Source organism: Mustela nivalis, assembly GCF_964662115.1.
Source record: "Mustela nivalis genome assembly, chromosome: 4".
NCBI classification, from domain to species: Eukaryota; Metazoa; Chordata; class Mammalia; order Carnivora; family Mustelidae; genus Mustela; species Mustela nivalis.
Window position 1 is genome coordinate 17705595 of NC_139023.1, and position 15963 is coordinate 17721557.

At 33.4% G+C, this 15963-nt stretch overlaps 1 protein-coding gene across 35 annotated transcripts in view; it reads right to left on the minus strand.

Annotated features, from left to right (window-relative positions):
• Positions 1-15963, minus strand: part of ADGRL3 (adhesion G protein-coupled receptor L3) — an 820407-nt gene that overhangs the window by 66043 nt on the left and 738401 nt on the right. For 20 of the 35 annotated variants that reach the window (XM_082727882.1, XM_082727890.1, XM_082727888.1 and 17 more), the window contains 2 exons: positions 3481-3507; positions 771-939 (listed from right to left, as the gene is read on the minus strand). In XM_082727882.1, the coding sequence (XP_082584008.1) occupies positions 771-939; positions 3481-3507 (196 nt within the window). The remainder of the gene's footprint in view (positions 1-770; positions 940-3480; positions 3508-15963) is intronic. The other 15 variants (XM_082727889.1, XM_082727886.1, XM_082727873.1 and 12 more) reach the window with 1 other exon arrangement.

Here is a 15963-nt window from a genome sequence, read left to right on the forward strand (position 1 = left end):
GGAGTCTATGTGATTGGAACCACAATGGCCACATTTTTAATAGAGTTAAAAATTATAAGATGAGAAAATCAATCATTTCTAAATTTCTAAATTCTAAAAAATGCAATTAAAGTATTTAGTGGCTAAGATTAACATTGAAAATGAATATTTTAGGTCCTTGTAAATGTGAAAAATCACAAAAACAGATCAGCACAAAAAATTAAATATTGCGTCTTAGTCATCAAACTCATAGATTTTATAAAAGACGCTTTTAAAGATAAGTACAGAGACCATTACTAAGTATGTCATCATTCATTTAAAAACCATAAATGTTATCATTAAATGATAAACATTCATATTTTCCAGTACATATGAACTTTTTTTAAAGAAAAAGAGAAAAAAATATATTTTCTATGTGTATATATGCAAATATACATATATATATATATATACATATATATATCTCCACCCCACAGCTCCATAATATCTTAGAAATGCTATTTCTAATACATAAATTCCATGTGTCTGTCAATAAAAATATTAAGGACTATAAGGTCAAGCCTACAAGAGTATAATTTTTGTTTATTATCCAAATCAGAAAATACTCTGATTTTTTTTGTTGTTGTTGTTAAACACATTCACCAACTATTATGCTTCTGTTTTGTGTGTTTTGTCTTGCTATTGTAAAGATAAAATTAATGAAGTGATATATTTATTTCTTAGAGACAAAAACATCAGGAACGATTTATGTTATGGTTACTTTCCTATTTGCATAGAGAATTTTTGCTTACCTTCTTTTGTAGGACACAATGGAAAATGAATATAAACATTCCCTGTAGAGAATTGAATATAGTGAAGAGATACGCCATGATGACTGTGCTTTCATTAATATACATGAGTCCGAAGGCCCAGGTCAATCCTAATAGGCAGAGAAGAGCTATTGCACCTATAACCCATGACCTGTAGAGAGAAAAGAAAATTAAGGGTTATCAAATGATTGGTCATTAATTACCACAATCATATCATATCAACAATACTGACACTGAAAAAAATGTTACGGTAAGTTTTATTGACAGAAAATGTAGGACAGGTGGTATAAGTCACTTTAAGATTTTAATGGGGACTACAAGTTTTCAAACTTGAGGAGATATACATGAATGAGAATGTTATGAACACAAATTCATTTAAGCAAAAGCAGATTTGTACTATTAAATTATTCATGTATTTGCAGCACATATGCAAATGATATGGAGATGTAATTATGGTGAATGGCAAGGGGGAAAAAGTCTATAAAACTATGTTAGTTTCCACTGGCTTCATTGTTATGATAACATTTGTTTGATTGGACTCTCTCCATTAGTACTTCATCTGATACACTTTTACCCCATTTTTCCAAATTTCCTCTTTTTCCATAAAAATTTTAGTGCTTACTGACAAAAAAAGAGCTTGGATTCGAGGGAACAAGTATATGGAATATATGTATGAATTTTTAAAAGTTCTATTTGTCTGATTCTATAGTTATGTAAAACAAGTGTGATACTGTGGATGGAAAAAATTGTTCCACTCTAGATCACCATCGGTGCTGTCTCGGCCTTCGGATTGCTGTCTTCTAGGTTAAGTTGGACTAGACTTTGAAAATCAGTAACTGGCAGCTTTGCTGAAAAGAAGCTTAAAAGCCCAGGGCACCTTCAGCACTTTGAAGGGTCTATAAACTTGAGGGAGAGAATGAAGCTGAGAATGGGGATGGAGTGGTATGAACAAAGTAGGCTAGAATGGAAGACAATTCTCACTCTCCATTCCCTTAGTTTTCTCCAGCTGCCATTCGCAATAGTAATCAATGGGTGACAAAAGTCCATATTATCTGTGGCTGTGTGTTCTGTATTGACTATCAACATAAAGGTGAATCTTTCCAATAAATGGGAATCTGATAAGTGAAAATGGAATCTTTCTAAGTATATAGGAGAATAGGACCAAACCAGGCTAGATCTCTATATCCTCATGAACCCACCCTTTCTTTTCCCAGCACACCTTCCTTCAAAGAGTAAATATTTCTTTTCAGCAGACCATAATCCGCCACTTGCATTGTCTAAGGAAGAAATATTTATGGGGATTGAAACTTCACAAAATGAAGGGGTTAAAAGAAACCACACACGTATTCACCAAATCCAAAGCTGGGTTGCGTAAAGTTTTCAGCGAGCACTATGTCTTAAGGAAGATATGGTCCCAAAGTAGTCAATTAGTATTAAATTCTTATTAAAATTCATCATGACTATTTACTGTTTTTCTTCTATAACCATCAGCTATTAGATCGCCTATTCAAATATCCCCTAAATTTAACATGTTCAATTTAAAAATATTAAGGTTGTTGAACGAAGAATCCCTAAAGAAAGCTTGTCATTGTATGTGGCATGTTTGCATATATGAATCAGAAAATATTTTAGATATTGATATTTTTTCTATAACTTAACTGAAAAATATGGGAACTCTCAAGATAAAGCTCTCAGCTTCTTACAGGCATTGGAAAAAGGAAAAATGGAAAGAATACCATTAAATCAAGGCAAAATTGCTATTTGAATTTAGAAATAAAATGATAGAATAAAATACTCAAGTCAGCTAGTATCCACTGGAAAACACGTGATGGGCCCAAGAGTTAATGATATAAGAACTACAATGAGCCCAATGTCTAAAGAAAAAATATATAAGCAAGAGCATGAAGAAGTAAGTGAAATGTCATTGGAGAAAATGAAAACAAAGGACTCTTCACCAGAAGAACAAACTGAAAGTCTAGAGTAAGGTCACCTAGAGGTTGCCCCAATCTTAAGTTTATTGTGGCAGGACACATAATTTTAAAACGTATAAAAGAAAAAAGCTCAAATATCAACATTTGAGTGTATTCTTATTAGATTAGTACAGACTTGTAGCTTTGTTTTAGGAATTTAAAAGATGTATTCATAAACAGGTCATTAATCAAGTGACGTGTCAAAATTGAAAGGTAATTTTCCATACATCGAATTGAATTTTTTCCCCTTTTTGAATATTTAAAATAGAAATTCATTAATATCCACTGCAATTGGGTAGCTTCGTACTCCTAGGGTCATTCGGAAGATACACAGCTAAGTCACAAAATAATTTTGGATGAGCGATGTCCAAACAAACAACAGAAATGACGACATATGAGGCACAGAGGAACGCATCACAATGAAAGGAGAAGGCTATTCAAAGCGAAGCAAGTCTGTACCACAAGAGGTTGCTAGGAGTGTGGCACTGATTTCAGGTGATACCCAATTAAAAGAGGTGAAGCAGAATTTGTTTTTGGCAATACACCTGCAGAATATTTATTCTGCATACGAGTTGTATGCCTGATTATTTTCCTGCACAGTTTGCTCTTCTGCCTCAATGTGAATGACAGAAGCTCTAATGATTTTTCAGTACTGATCTGACAGCTGGTTCATGGGACCACACTGATAAATGGAATTTATCAGCCATTCAGGTCATTCTTACTTGATGAAGGGTCTGTTATCCTCATAGCTAAAGAATGCATAGACATAAAGACAAGAACACCAACATTAGCATTTTATGACAAAGATTTCATATGAAAAATATTCTCCTGGTCCCCAAAGGCCTCTGTACCCCACCTCCCTAAAAGGCATCATAACCTTCCCTTTTTATTCAGAAGGTAAATCCTAAAATGACCATGAGAACTCACATAACAAGAAATAAAATCAATTTTACAATACTGCAATACCCCTTATGAGACTAAAAAATTCCATTTTTTCATCATGAGCTCATATTACTTGTGACTTGACAGAGACATTTATTTCTTAGAGATCGCAATTCTCCAGAGAATGAGAAATCTTATGGGCAATCTGGAAAAGGCTTGGGGGCATACTTAAAATGACAGATTTCATGTCACCTAAAGGTATCCTTACTCTGTAATATTAGTAGGTAAGATTGCTTAATTATGGACAGTACGTTTCTAAGTAATTTTAACTTGCAGATGATTGACCTGAGTTAAATCTGAACACTATAGCCCTTTGAAAATAATCGATTCTGACTACTTTAAAATTCTTTCTGTTAGTGTACTATGAAAAAAATCTGAATAATATTTTGTAGTAATAGAAGCAAACATACAGCATCTGTTCATTATCACTTACATTAACTAATTTATTTTGTAGAACAGAAAGGAAGGGAAACTGTTCTTTTCTCTTTTGCTAGGGGCAAGAGTTTCTAATATTACACATACACAAATAGAGCTCTTAGACCCCAAATATGATGTATTTTTGAATAAAGAGAACTACTGAAGAGAAACCTCACTCTACAAAATGACGAAAGAGTAAAGAATAGACGGAGAGCCTGGGATTTAAAACAGTTGGCCTGGAATTCACCTCCTAGATCAGTCACTTAACTAGCTAAAGGCAACAAATTAGTTAACCCGTGGATGTGTCAGTTCATACAACTATATGAAGTGGTGATAATTACATGTAGGTTCCTTATCATAATGAAATTATGTATTATGTATAAAGTGCTTAGAACAGTGCCTGACATGTTTTATGTACAGTAAAGATTATATTGTTATTATTAGACTATTTAAAGCAAGAGTCCAGTTGCACTGAAAAGATAGAATCTCTCACCTGAAGAATAAACCACTAAATAATAGATGTTGAGTAGTTAAATTCATTTGAGGACATTTCAGGAGCAATATTATGCAGCAAAATAAATGTGGCAGATATAGGCTTGTAAATGGAGCAGGGAATGACTAACTGTGCTGTCTAATATGGTGGCTACTGGCCCGTGGGTTTATTTAAATTTAAATTATTTAAAACGAAATAAAGTTTAAAATTCAGTGCCTTAGTCACACCAGTCACGTGACAAGCACTCAAAAGCTTCAGTAGCTGCCATATTGGACAGTGTAGTTCTAGAACATTTCTGTGTTCACAGAAAGTTCTACTGGACGTCGCTGGACTAGGACGTTCAAAGAGGGTTTTAAGCCAGAAAATGGAATTTCAGGTGATATTTAAATAATGCCATGGATGTGTGAAAGGTAAACAGAGGAGAATTTCTAAGAATTGCTCAGATATAACAGTTGTGAAGTGTTCCTAGAAAGAAAATCTTGCTACACCAATATTGAAAAGTTATAGAACATCATAGAATGATATTTATTTCATCATCTGCATTCCCATTGCATCAGTCTATTCCATCTGTTACTCCAAGTTCATGACTGCAATAACTATTTCTACCTTAATTTGTATATAGTAGGATATCGAGTAAAGAAAGTTCCAAAGGTTAGCCTATAGGAACATGTCCAAACATGCTGTACAAAATTGTACTGAGCTATCTAAATGCTTCAAAAAAGAAAATACAAAACTTGTACTGTAATTGCTGAAGTGAGATGTTTTGCCGTTAATGTGAAATAGCAAAAAAAGGGTACAATTCAGCAGTTTTTGTGGGCAGTTGTGGGAAAACGCCAGTTGTTCCACTCAATAACAAAGACTGTACTTCCAGCCTCACTTCCAGTTAACTATAGCCATGCGTTGAAGTAGTGTCCACTGGGATGTGAACAGAAGTGAACTGTGACATTTCTGGGTCTTGCCAATTAAAGGACTGGAGCAGGGCTCCTCTTGACCATTTTTCCCCCTTCCCCTTTGTTAGGAGAAAATGACAACAGAGCCTCAGACCCGGAAATGGAAGCTGCTTTTGATTTGGAGCCATGGTATTAGATTAAAACCAAGTTTATATAACCAATTTAAGCTACTATATTTTAGAGTATTTTCTTTTACAGCAGCTTAGCCCATGCAATAATTAGGAAAGCATGTAATACGTCTCTTTTGGCTATACGAATCACCAGTTCATATTTAATATAAAAATCCATGACAAAGAACCACTCATTAATTTCGTTCCCAGAATATCATAAATAATATATAATAATTCAGAATCTAAGGATCACTGAAGATTACCTATAATGTGGCAGTGCCTTCCATCATTTTGTCAGATCTTCTGTTGGCTTAGAGAATCTAGTTTTATAAAGTCTCTCCACTAAATTCAAGTTAAATTGATAGTAATGTTGCCAGGGGTTATGGTGGTAAAGTTATTTGTTATTGATTCACTTAAAAAATATATCTATAGAACTAGTCTCAAAGCTGAATAATTTTCATTCTGATTTACCAAAGAAAGTCTATTGAAACAAAATCTCATCCCAGGCTATATGACTAAAATGATTTCACTGCAGTTATTTTAAGATTTTATAAAAATTTGGACACAAAGGTCTAAAATGCTCTGGACAGATGTTACTGGGAAGTTTCAGGTTATCTTGTAAGTGGTGACTTTCTGAAAATGAAGTAAAATACCCTGTAAGTACAATTTTTAAGGAACAAATTAAAAAAAGGAACCTTATTTCTTTAGCAAATATTTTCCTTTTGTCAAACATTTTATCTTATTTTATTCAACTAACATAAAATTGAAAGCTTTAAATAGTAATGTCAAAATTATCTTAAAAAGTGATCATTAGACTCAAGATAAGAATTTTAGGGGTCTCTGCTTAGATTGATAATAATTATGCATATATTTATATATTCTATAACAATTTCAAAGCACACAAAAGAACTATTAAAATCCAGCTCCATGGAAACTTAGCTCAAAATACATGTTCAAGAGGATAGGTTTGTTAGCCAAACCATTAACTTATACATACTAATAATACTGTGATATAAAGATTCATAATTCATAATAAGTATCAGCATAGACAGATGATGAATGGATAGAAACAACATGGATGAATCAAGTTAGCTATAGGATATTCTTTCTCTGTTTCCAAGAGTTCAAAATAGAATTGTTTTTGGACATAATTTCTGATGGAAATATCTAAAATTCAAGATATAAAGAAGATAAGTTGAATAATGTAAAACTTTCCCTTCTATTATATTTACACATACGGTTTTTTTTAAAAGCAGGGGGATAGTTAAGGTTTGGTGTGAAGGAAGATGGGGCAATGCAAGGCATATATATATAATATCCAAGCCAAAAGATATAGTCATCATGTCACAGCATGTTCAGGAAAATGAATGGCTTAGGCAGAATTGTAGATCCCATCAATATTTATCCCATTAATCCTACCAATATGAATGTATTCTGCGATCCTCTGGAATTGTTGGTTAGTTAGCTAATTAATTGCTGATAACTGAACCGTATGTCTAACAGTGAGAAAGAGCTATCACGGTGTACATGGATATACTGATTAGTACCCCAATATTTCCAGGTGCAGTATGTAGCTGCATTTACTTTCCCTGGTATAAAACTAATTCTAACTAAGGAATAAATACATTTCCCCTTGAATTTGGTATAAAACTAATTCTATCAAAGGAATAAAGCATTTCCCCTTGAATTTGGTTTGGGCTACCATAGGAATGATAAGGTTAATATCAGTGAATTTCTGAAGTTAAAATGTATTCTTCATTCTTCATAGAAGAAAAAACCAGTAATAATAAATATTTCAGCATCTGTAGTGAGGCTTTCCTTATTGTCGCTTAATCAGTTCTCAACTGAGGATGGACAGGTTGTAGTTCCTCATGTTCTATAAGAAGCTGACAGCAACGCAAACTAACGGACTTCACCTAGAAGTGATCTTTGAGATGCTACTTTGCCAAACTCCCAATCCAGGGTGCCCAGTCTTTAAAAGCAGAATTGGAAGGACAAGGCCTTTTAAGACGACAATGTTCACAGAATAAATGAAATAGTGGACAGAGGAAGAAAAGTAACACCTCTACTTGCACTAATTCCCCAGCAGTAAATGTTAGCAGGCAACGGGGGAAGAATGTTTTAAATGTCATATGTTATTCACGTTTTTAAATGGATCAGACACTTAAAAACCACAATAACTTGGCCAAGTAGCAACACCTAAGACAAGATTAAAAGATCTGCTACCCAATGGTTAAAGAATATTTAAGACAGCATAACTCAGAGTTGTGATCAGAGGAAGATCTAAGTATTTCCTATTTATACCTCACTGTGTTAAAAATGCTTAATCAATTTGTAACACTCAGGATAAAAATCATGACTTTTATATTTCTTTCAAATGTATTTTTATATGAGTGGGACTATACTATCCAAGAATTACATTCAATTCTCTCTCTTAACTCCTATAGGAAAATTAAAGAAAAGTCATCTAGAATATAATGCAACATTTCTGAGTAAAATATGAATAATGTTTCATTATGGTCATATGTGTAAGTCACTAAGTATTAAAGATATAAAAATTCTTACAAAAAATATGAACGTCATATAACACAAATGTAGAAATTATCAACAGTAGAGAAGATGATTATATTTCAACTGTGGGTTTTATTGCTATTAAAGTATTACTACTAAAAGCTATATTGGTGCATTTTGTTCATATAATATTTATTAGGAGAAGAATGAAATGAACCAAATAAATAAAATAAATGGCTCAGAATATGTCATGAACATTTTCATTCCCATGTCTCAATGTCCCTATAATAATATTGCAGATTTGAGAGCATCCACCAATATTAAATTTTTAACCACAGATTTCACACTGCTGATGAATTGGGTAAGTCTGAAATTAAATAGAACTGAGTATAATACATCAGGATCAATAAATATGATATCAATGACTGATAAAACTTTAATTATATTATCTTCACAACACAATATTATGCAAATTTTTATAACTCAATATAATATGGTCAAAAATTAATTTATATATGAAAGAAATTAAGGATATCAATTATGAGAATGAAAAATGAACTATTATATTATACATAGACAGCTACAATCTTGTTACAATTTAGTATCTCCATCTACCAGATTTATAAAAATGACTTGGTAGGTTTCATGCAAATAAGATCTCAAATTTTGGAATCCTATGTTGAAAGCAAATAATATCTCCCTATGATAATTTATTAATTTTAATGTATGAAAGATAGTGTAGGTTTTCCCCACAATCCAAGAGTAGAGTATTCCTATGAATAGATGTTAAGCAATAAAGCTTACATTAATTAATTCATATGTAAATTTTTTTAGCATTTCTAGACCCTTAAAATAAATCTCTCTTGGGCTATTTTTTTTTTTTTTTTAGGTTTACTTATTTATTTATTTATTTTTAGCAATCTCTATACCCATTGTGGGATCTGAACTCACAATCCTGAGATCAAGAGTTGCATTCTTTTCTAACTGAGTCAGCCAGGTACCCCTCTTTTAGGCTTTTCTAATATCTTAGGACACATCTTGCTAACAGATGCACAAAATAAATTAAGATAAAGCACATATGCTCACAAACACAAGGCAAACCTATGGTGACTTGATGCTGAGATGCTGAGTATAGTTCCCAAGGAAGGAGCCTGACAGCACTACTCCTATTGCTCAGGATGTGCACTGCTTCCATAACAGCTCCCGCAAAACAAATGCTGAATGCTATTTTCACTTTTTGCCTTTTTTCTTTTTTTCCATAAAGGCAAATATCCTCTTCAGGTTTTTTTTTTTTTTTTTTTTTTTCAGTTAACAAAAACAGTTACCAGTGTAGACCTTTTGTAAAAGTGAAGCGGCTTAGTGAAAACTTCTGAAAAGTGAGGGATATCTATGTATCATAGTAACTGAAAGCCTGCACTTGTGAACCAGCCTGCCTGAGTCTGAAGGCCAGCTGAATCTTTTACTAACTCAGCAACCTTCAGCTAATTATTTAATCTCACTTATCCTCACATTCCTTATCTGTGAAATGGGGATATACACAGAAATTTTTTTCATAGGGCTGTTGTGTATGTTAAATAAAAGGGCTTGGCACAAGTTAACATACACAAAAATGCAAATATACAAATTTTTAATAGACAAAAATATTATTACAAATACCTGCTGTTATAATTACTATTGTATACTGACCTTCTGTCCTCAAAAAATGAGCCAAAGAGAAAAAATTATAAACACAGTGCTATGTTAGGGCTCCTTCTAAGTGTTTTGGAAATTCATATTTGAGTCAAAATCCAAAGGGGATGAGGGAGTCACTGACTCTCTTGAACTGACCCTTAATTTTACCTTTAAAAAAGCCTCAGTTTATATACAGTGTTTTATTTAAATATTTCTTTGGGCTTAGTAAATACTATGAATTTTAACATTTTCAATTGAAACGGAGTGTATCTGGATTCCCAATGAACATTAATGTAGAAACCCAGAGTTCTCTGAATTACTAGAGAAAGTTAAATTTAGTTGGTAAGTATGTTGTATCCTCAGTGTCAAAAAGTGCACTAAGGAATGGCGGTCTCACTAAATGAAATCATTTGTATTAAAAGACATAAAATCATATGTGAGGTGTTCATGAAAAGTCACTAAGAGATATATGTTCTAAAATTGGACTTCATTAATACTTTTTATGATTTTTTAAAAATTTTAAACCTTGAATAGGAAAGAGGAAATAAATGATATCTATATAAAAAGAGATTTTTCTCTCATTTCTTTTTTCATTTTTTTAATATGGAATGTTTCATGAATTTGTATGTCATACTTGTGCAGACATCCGGTTAATGTTCTCTGTATCTTTCCAATTTTAGTATATGTGCTGCTGAAGTGAGCACTGTATTTCTTTTCAATAATTTTTTTCTTATAATCAATGAAAACTGTGACTCTTATCAGTAATATCTCAAGATCCGTAAAATATGAGCAACAAGTTAAAATCTGTTCTTTATCCTGAAATACTTACTTATCCTGAAAACCACAATGTTTCCTGCTGTATTATCCAAGGGCCAGTGTTTTTTAGAGTCACACAGAGTCTTAGAATTTACTGATTCTTTAGAACATGTGACTACCGGGCTGACCAAATTTGGTCATTGCAATGCAAGGAGATGAAATTCTTTAAAGAATATATTACATACTTTCAGGATTTCCTTTTTTTAACTTAGAAGATGCACAAACTTTTAAGTAAAATAACTCGGGGAATTAATAACTTTTCTGTATTCTTCCCAAATGTGTTTTGACAGGTTGAATTGCTGTAATACTCTTTCTCATACCATATGGTATCATCACCTCTTGTTTCAACAACTTGTAATAGAAACATTCATCATACCCCTTCTATGAATAAACACCTTATTATAAACTGCTTGTAAGAACAACTAAAACATAAAAAAAAAAAAGCACAAACCGAGTATTTAAAACATGTCTGTACTTACTAAAGATTCCAATAAATGGAACCAAGGGAGGCACTGAAATACAATAGAAAGCAGACAAGTTTCATTTAATTGTGGACAAGTAAGGTAACCTTCATCAGCTTTGGTTTACTCACCACCACAATGAGTAAAATAACCTCACTAGGATCTTTAAAGAGTTAAATGGAACCAAGTAAAGAATAGTCTATAGTTCTTATGTTATCAGTTAGAAAGAATTATTATTGAAAAGCACTCTGAATTCTTGAATTTTTCATTCATACGGAACAGTGAAAGCCCATTGGTAAAGAATTTGAAGAAGTTGGCCCAAAGTGCACAAGAGCTAGTTACTTCCACAGTGAGCAAGGCTAATTAATGATCCAAGATCTCTACCACATTCTACTTTTAATAAGATGCTATTGTTTCCAATTAAATTTGTTACTAGGAATCTAATCTTCTTAAAATTATGTGAATGAGAAAAAAATTAAGCAATATAATAAATAAATCCAATTTTGCAGATTTATAAAAAGCTGCAAATCTCAAAGTAAGAAATCTTAACTTGATCACATTTTAGGCCAAAGGACAGCCTCAGTAAAGTTCTAAGAATCAACATCAATCAGAATGTATTCTCTGATGATAATGAAATTAAGTTAGAAATCAATAACTAATACAATACCCATACATACAATTATCCATCTGTTGCTACATCCAAAATAGCTTCAAGCCCCCCAAAGCATTTTACAAACAAGTTCTATCTAATAGTCAAGGAACAAATAATTCTTTTTTCGTACAGGTTAGGCCTGAAGAGAAAGGAAGGAAAACTTTGAGACTACTCTAACTTAGCAGATAAGGAGAGTTTAAGTGAGTAAAAAATTATAAGAACATTTTACTCAAGAATTTACATACAAATCCTAAAGAAGTTATTAAATAGAAACATCTGATTTGTGCATCAACATCATGATCTACTAAGACTTACTTCAGGATTGTAAGGAATGTATTAAAAGAATTTTAAAACACAATTCTGAAAAAAATATGTGAAAGAATAATAAAAGCCTATGAGTTGCTAAGGCAATTTTGAAAGATACAATCAAAATGGGAAGACTCACTCTACCAGATATTACACAAGTTCTGGTAATAACATGGTACTGGTAGAGTAACAAAGTATACGTCCACGGAATAGAAGAGAGAGTACAGGAACAGCATTTGATACAGTTTAGTGTGGCAGCACAAATCTGGTGGAAAAAGATGGAATATTTAGCAACTGATGTTGGAAAACTGACTCATTAGATAAAGAATTCAAAATGTCCTCCAAAGACCTCAAATGTACACACTGTAGAGTAAAAAGTTAATGGTTTAAATATATGTATTTCTTTGTAACAAAGGTAAAATTAATAGAAAAATGACAGATTGGGCAGAGACATACACAATGGCGGAAGAATCCAAATTGTGTATCACCAGGTAAAGGATAAACTGTACAGGAAAACTAATCGGAAAAATAGGAAAACATTAAACTTTTTGTAAAAAATAGAAAATCTAGTAGGAACAAATGGGCATAAATAATTTACTAATAGGGTTCCTCTGAATATTATTGAAGAGGTTGACTATGTGCTATTTCATTATATTGCACTAATGAAAGTTACTGGATGGAAGATCTGACAATTTTAGACACCTTTATATAGTTAATTGAACAAAATGTGGTAAATTCAAAGGAGGCAGAAAAATCAGGACTAGAAAGACAATGATAGTTACAAAGAAAATATGCCATTTTTAACTTACATTTTGGTATAAGTAATATATTATGATCCAATAATGTCAATATTTTGCTGATAAATTATTACCTTCTATGCTCATGGCTTGTTTTGACAATCTCATAATTAAGCAGTTTTAAATTATAACCTTAGACTATCCATCTCAGTTCTGGAATAGAGAGGACTTTTCTATTAGTACATTGAAGGATCTGATTGAAAATATCAACTTCCACAGAAAACATTGCATAGTATTCTAAAATGCATACTCAGTGCATAAAGAGCACATTTATAAACATTTCAGGGACTCTGATGACAGACCTTATTTAAAAAACATAATTGTATGTAGTGGAAAAATCCAACAACAATTGGGACTCAGCCAAGAGAAAATTAGATTAGGAAATTTTCATGTGTGGACTGAGCAGCTCAAGACACAGCATTCTACTATACTGTCTGCACATTTTAATTACAAATTCAATGATTTACTGCATAATCCTTTATTTAAAGTAACTATGACTTATAAGCCTTCACCACTTTTTAAAATGAGCTAAAGGGGGGAAAAAGGTTTTAAAATACGGTAACACTCCTGTAAGAAAGCACTCCTGGAAAATAAGAAAATGAAAAAAGTTGAAGTCTGAAAGAGTGTTGGTATCTTCTTCCCTCACTGTTGTTTTTACTTCAATGAGTGGTTTACCCCTGGAATTAGGGGATACTGAAATGCATTCAAACTGTGTTGTGTATAAGCCCTGTGGCAAGTAATTTGCCAATCAGTGGCCACCTATTTATTACCTTTTATCATAGAGCATTTTCGTCTCCTTTTATTAATTGGAATATATTTAAGTATATGTGTCTCAGTATTTTCTAGAATTTGTGTCAGTATTTTCTAGAATTTGTGTCAGTATTTTCTAGAATTTGGGAATGTGTCTCAGTATTTTCTAGAATTTGGGGAGAATATGAATTTATCTAGGGCAAGTGTAAGTAGTATTGTCACCTGTCAAGGGGACAATATTGCTTAAGATGGTAAGTGATGGCAAAAAGATATTAAGTAGTGAATTTGTATAACAAAAAATGGTTACAGGCTTATTCCTTCTGTTCATTTTGACTTCTTTGGGGGGGGTTATATCTCTGAATTCAATCCAACTTTCTACCATTTCCCTTCCTCCCCCCAAATTCCATATCCTGTCCCTTGAAAGTCACAGTCAAATAACCACAAACTCTCCTCTACACTAAACTTCATCTCTGGGTGTTTCTTGTCATCTTCATGCTTTAAAAGAAATTCTCCCAATTAGCAGTACTTTCCACGCAAACTTAAATATTGGTTCTCTCACAACCCACAGGCAGTAGAAGTGCTATGGCCAGACTATGATTTCTCCTGTCAAAATCCCCAGCTTCTTTGAGGTTCTTGCCATCAGCTGTTTACTATCACTCCAGACTTCCTATTTTTCTGTCTTTACAGTTTTACTATACTTCTCTCCATTCATGATCATTCTTCTCTGCTGCCAACCAGGATCTTATGACTTCCTATTTTCTTATACCCCCTTTCACTTTTAATGATTCTAACAAAACAAAACAAAACAAACAAACAAATAAACAAACAAAAACCAACGATTGATAGGTGGGCATTGCTAGAAAAAACAAAACGGAAAACAGAACACCAAACAAAAACCAATCCATAACCATGATTACATAAGACATGCTAAATTTGTGACAAATTTCTTTCTTTTCCTTTCTTTCTTCCCCTCTTCCTTCCTTCCTTCTTTCTTTTTTTTCTTTCTTTCTATCTTTCTTGCCTTCTTTCATTCTTTTTTAGAAAAAGAGAGCAAGTGTGGGGTGGGGGTGGGGTAGGATCGAGGGGTTTGGGACAGAGGGAGAGAATCTCAAGCAGGCTCAATGCCCAGAGCCAAGGCCTTCTTGGAGCTTGATCTCAAGACCCTGAGATCATGACCTAAGCCAAAAGCAAGAGCGAGATGCTTAACCGACTGAGCCACCCAGGTGCCTCGACAATAAATTTCTAATGGCACTTAACAATGTCTGACAAGCTTCTTCCCTAGCTCGATACTTCCAGATACTTGTGGATACTTCCCTAGCACAAATGCTTTTTCATTCACCAAAAGGAATAGTTCACATCGTCCTTCAACCTCAACGTCGCTTCTCATCCTAACCTCTTAGCTGCACAATGTCATCTATGTCCTTGAAAAAACAGAAGCAATCTGACAGTTGCAAATACATGAGGCACTGTCCAGACCTCGCAATCTCTTGTACAGCTCCTGAATTCATCCTTCAGCTGCTGCATGCTTAGCTGCTAAAGGCTTACCCCCTGTGACCTACAGATGATTGTCCTTGGGCACTAGAGATATTATACCCACACAGCCAGCAGGGCCTGGGAGTTTGCATTCCATTCTCACCCCACAGCAAGCCTGTGGTCAGTTACTAACAGGTGTGAAGTTACAAAATCCCAGCTCCTTTGCCTCAAGGTTGGAAAGTTCCAAAGTGTAACTTACACTCCAGAGCTCCCTTTGGGATCAGGGTCAGTCAGTCTTCACCCAAAATGACAACCTTGCATGCTTCTTCCTCTTACCTACACCACTTCGCCTTACTTTCTTACTGATCTCTTCTGAAAGCACTTCCTTAATAAATTACTTTGGCTGAATCCTTGGCTTAGAATCCACCCCTGGGAGAACTCTACCAAGAATACCGACAGAAATGTTCTCATCTTTCCAAAACCAAATCTATTAGCTATCTTCAACAGTCTACACACATTTCTTCCCTCCTATTATAATGAAAGAATTGCCTTTGTTCATACAAAGCCAACATATCTGCTCATCCTGATACTTCTCAAAAACTGTATTCCTGTTCATTATTGTTCTCTCTGGTGCTTCATCAATGTCTCCTTCTCTATTCGCTTATTCCCATCAGGAAACACCCTTTAGTATTCTTTACTTTTAAGAAACAAAAAAACCTTCTTCTTAGATCTCAGAGATTCTCCAAGAATCTTGTGTTAACATTTACTGAAAAATTCATCAAGAATTTTCTATACTAGTAATCCATACTTGCTCACTTCTCATTTTCTTTCCTTTCTTTTTTTTTTTTAATAAGAT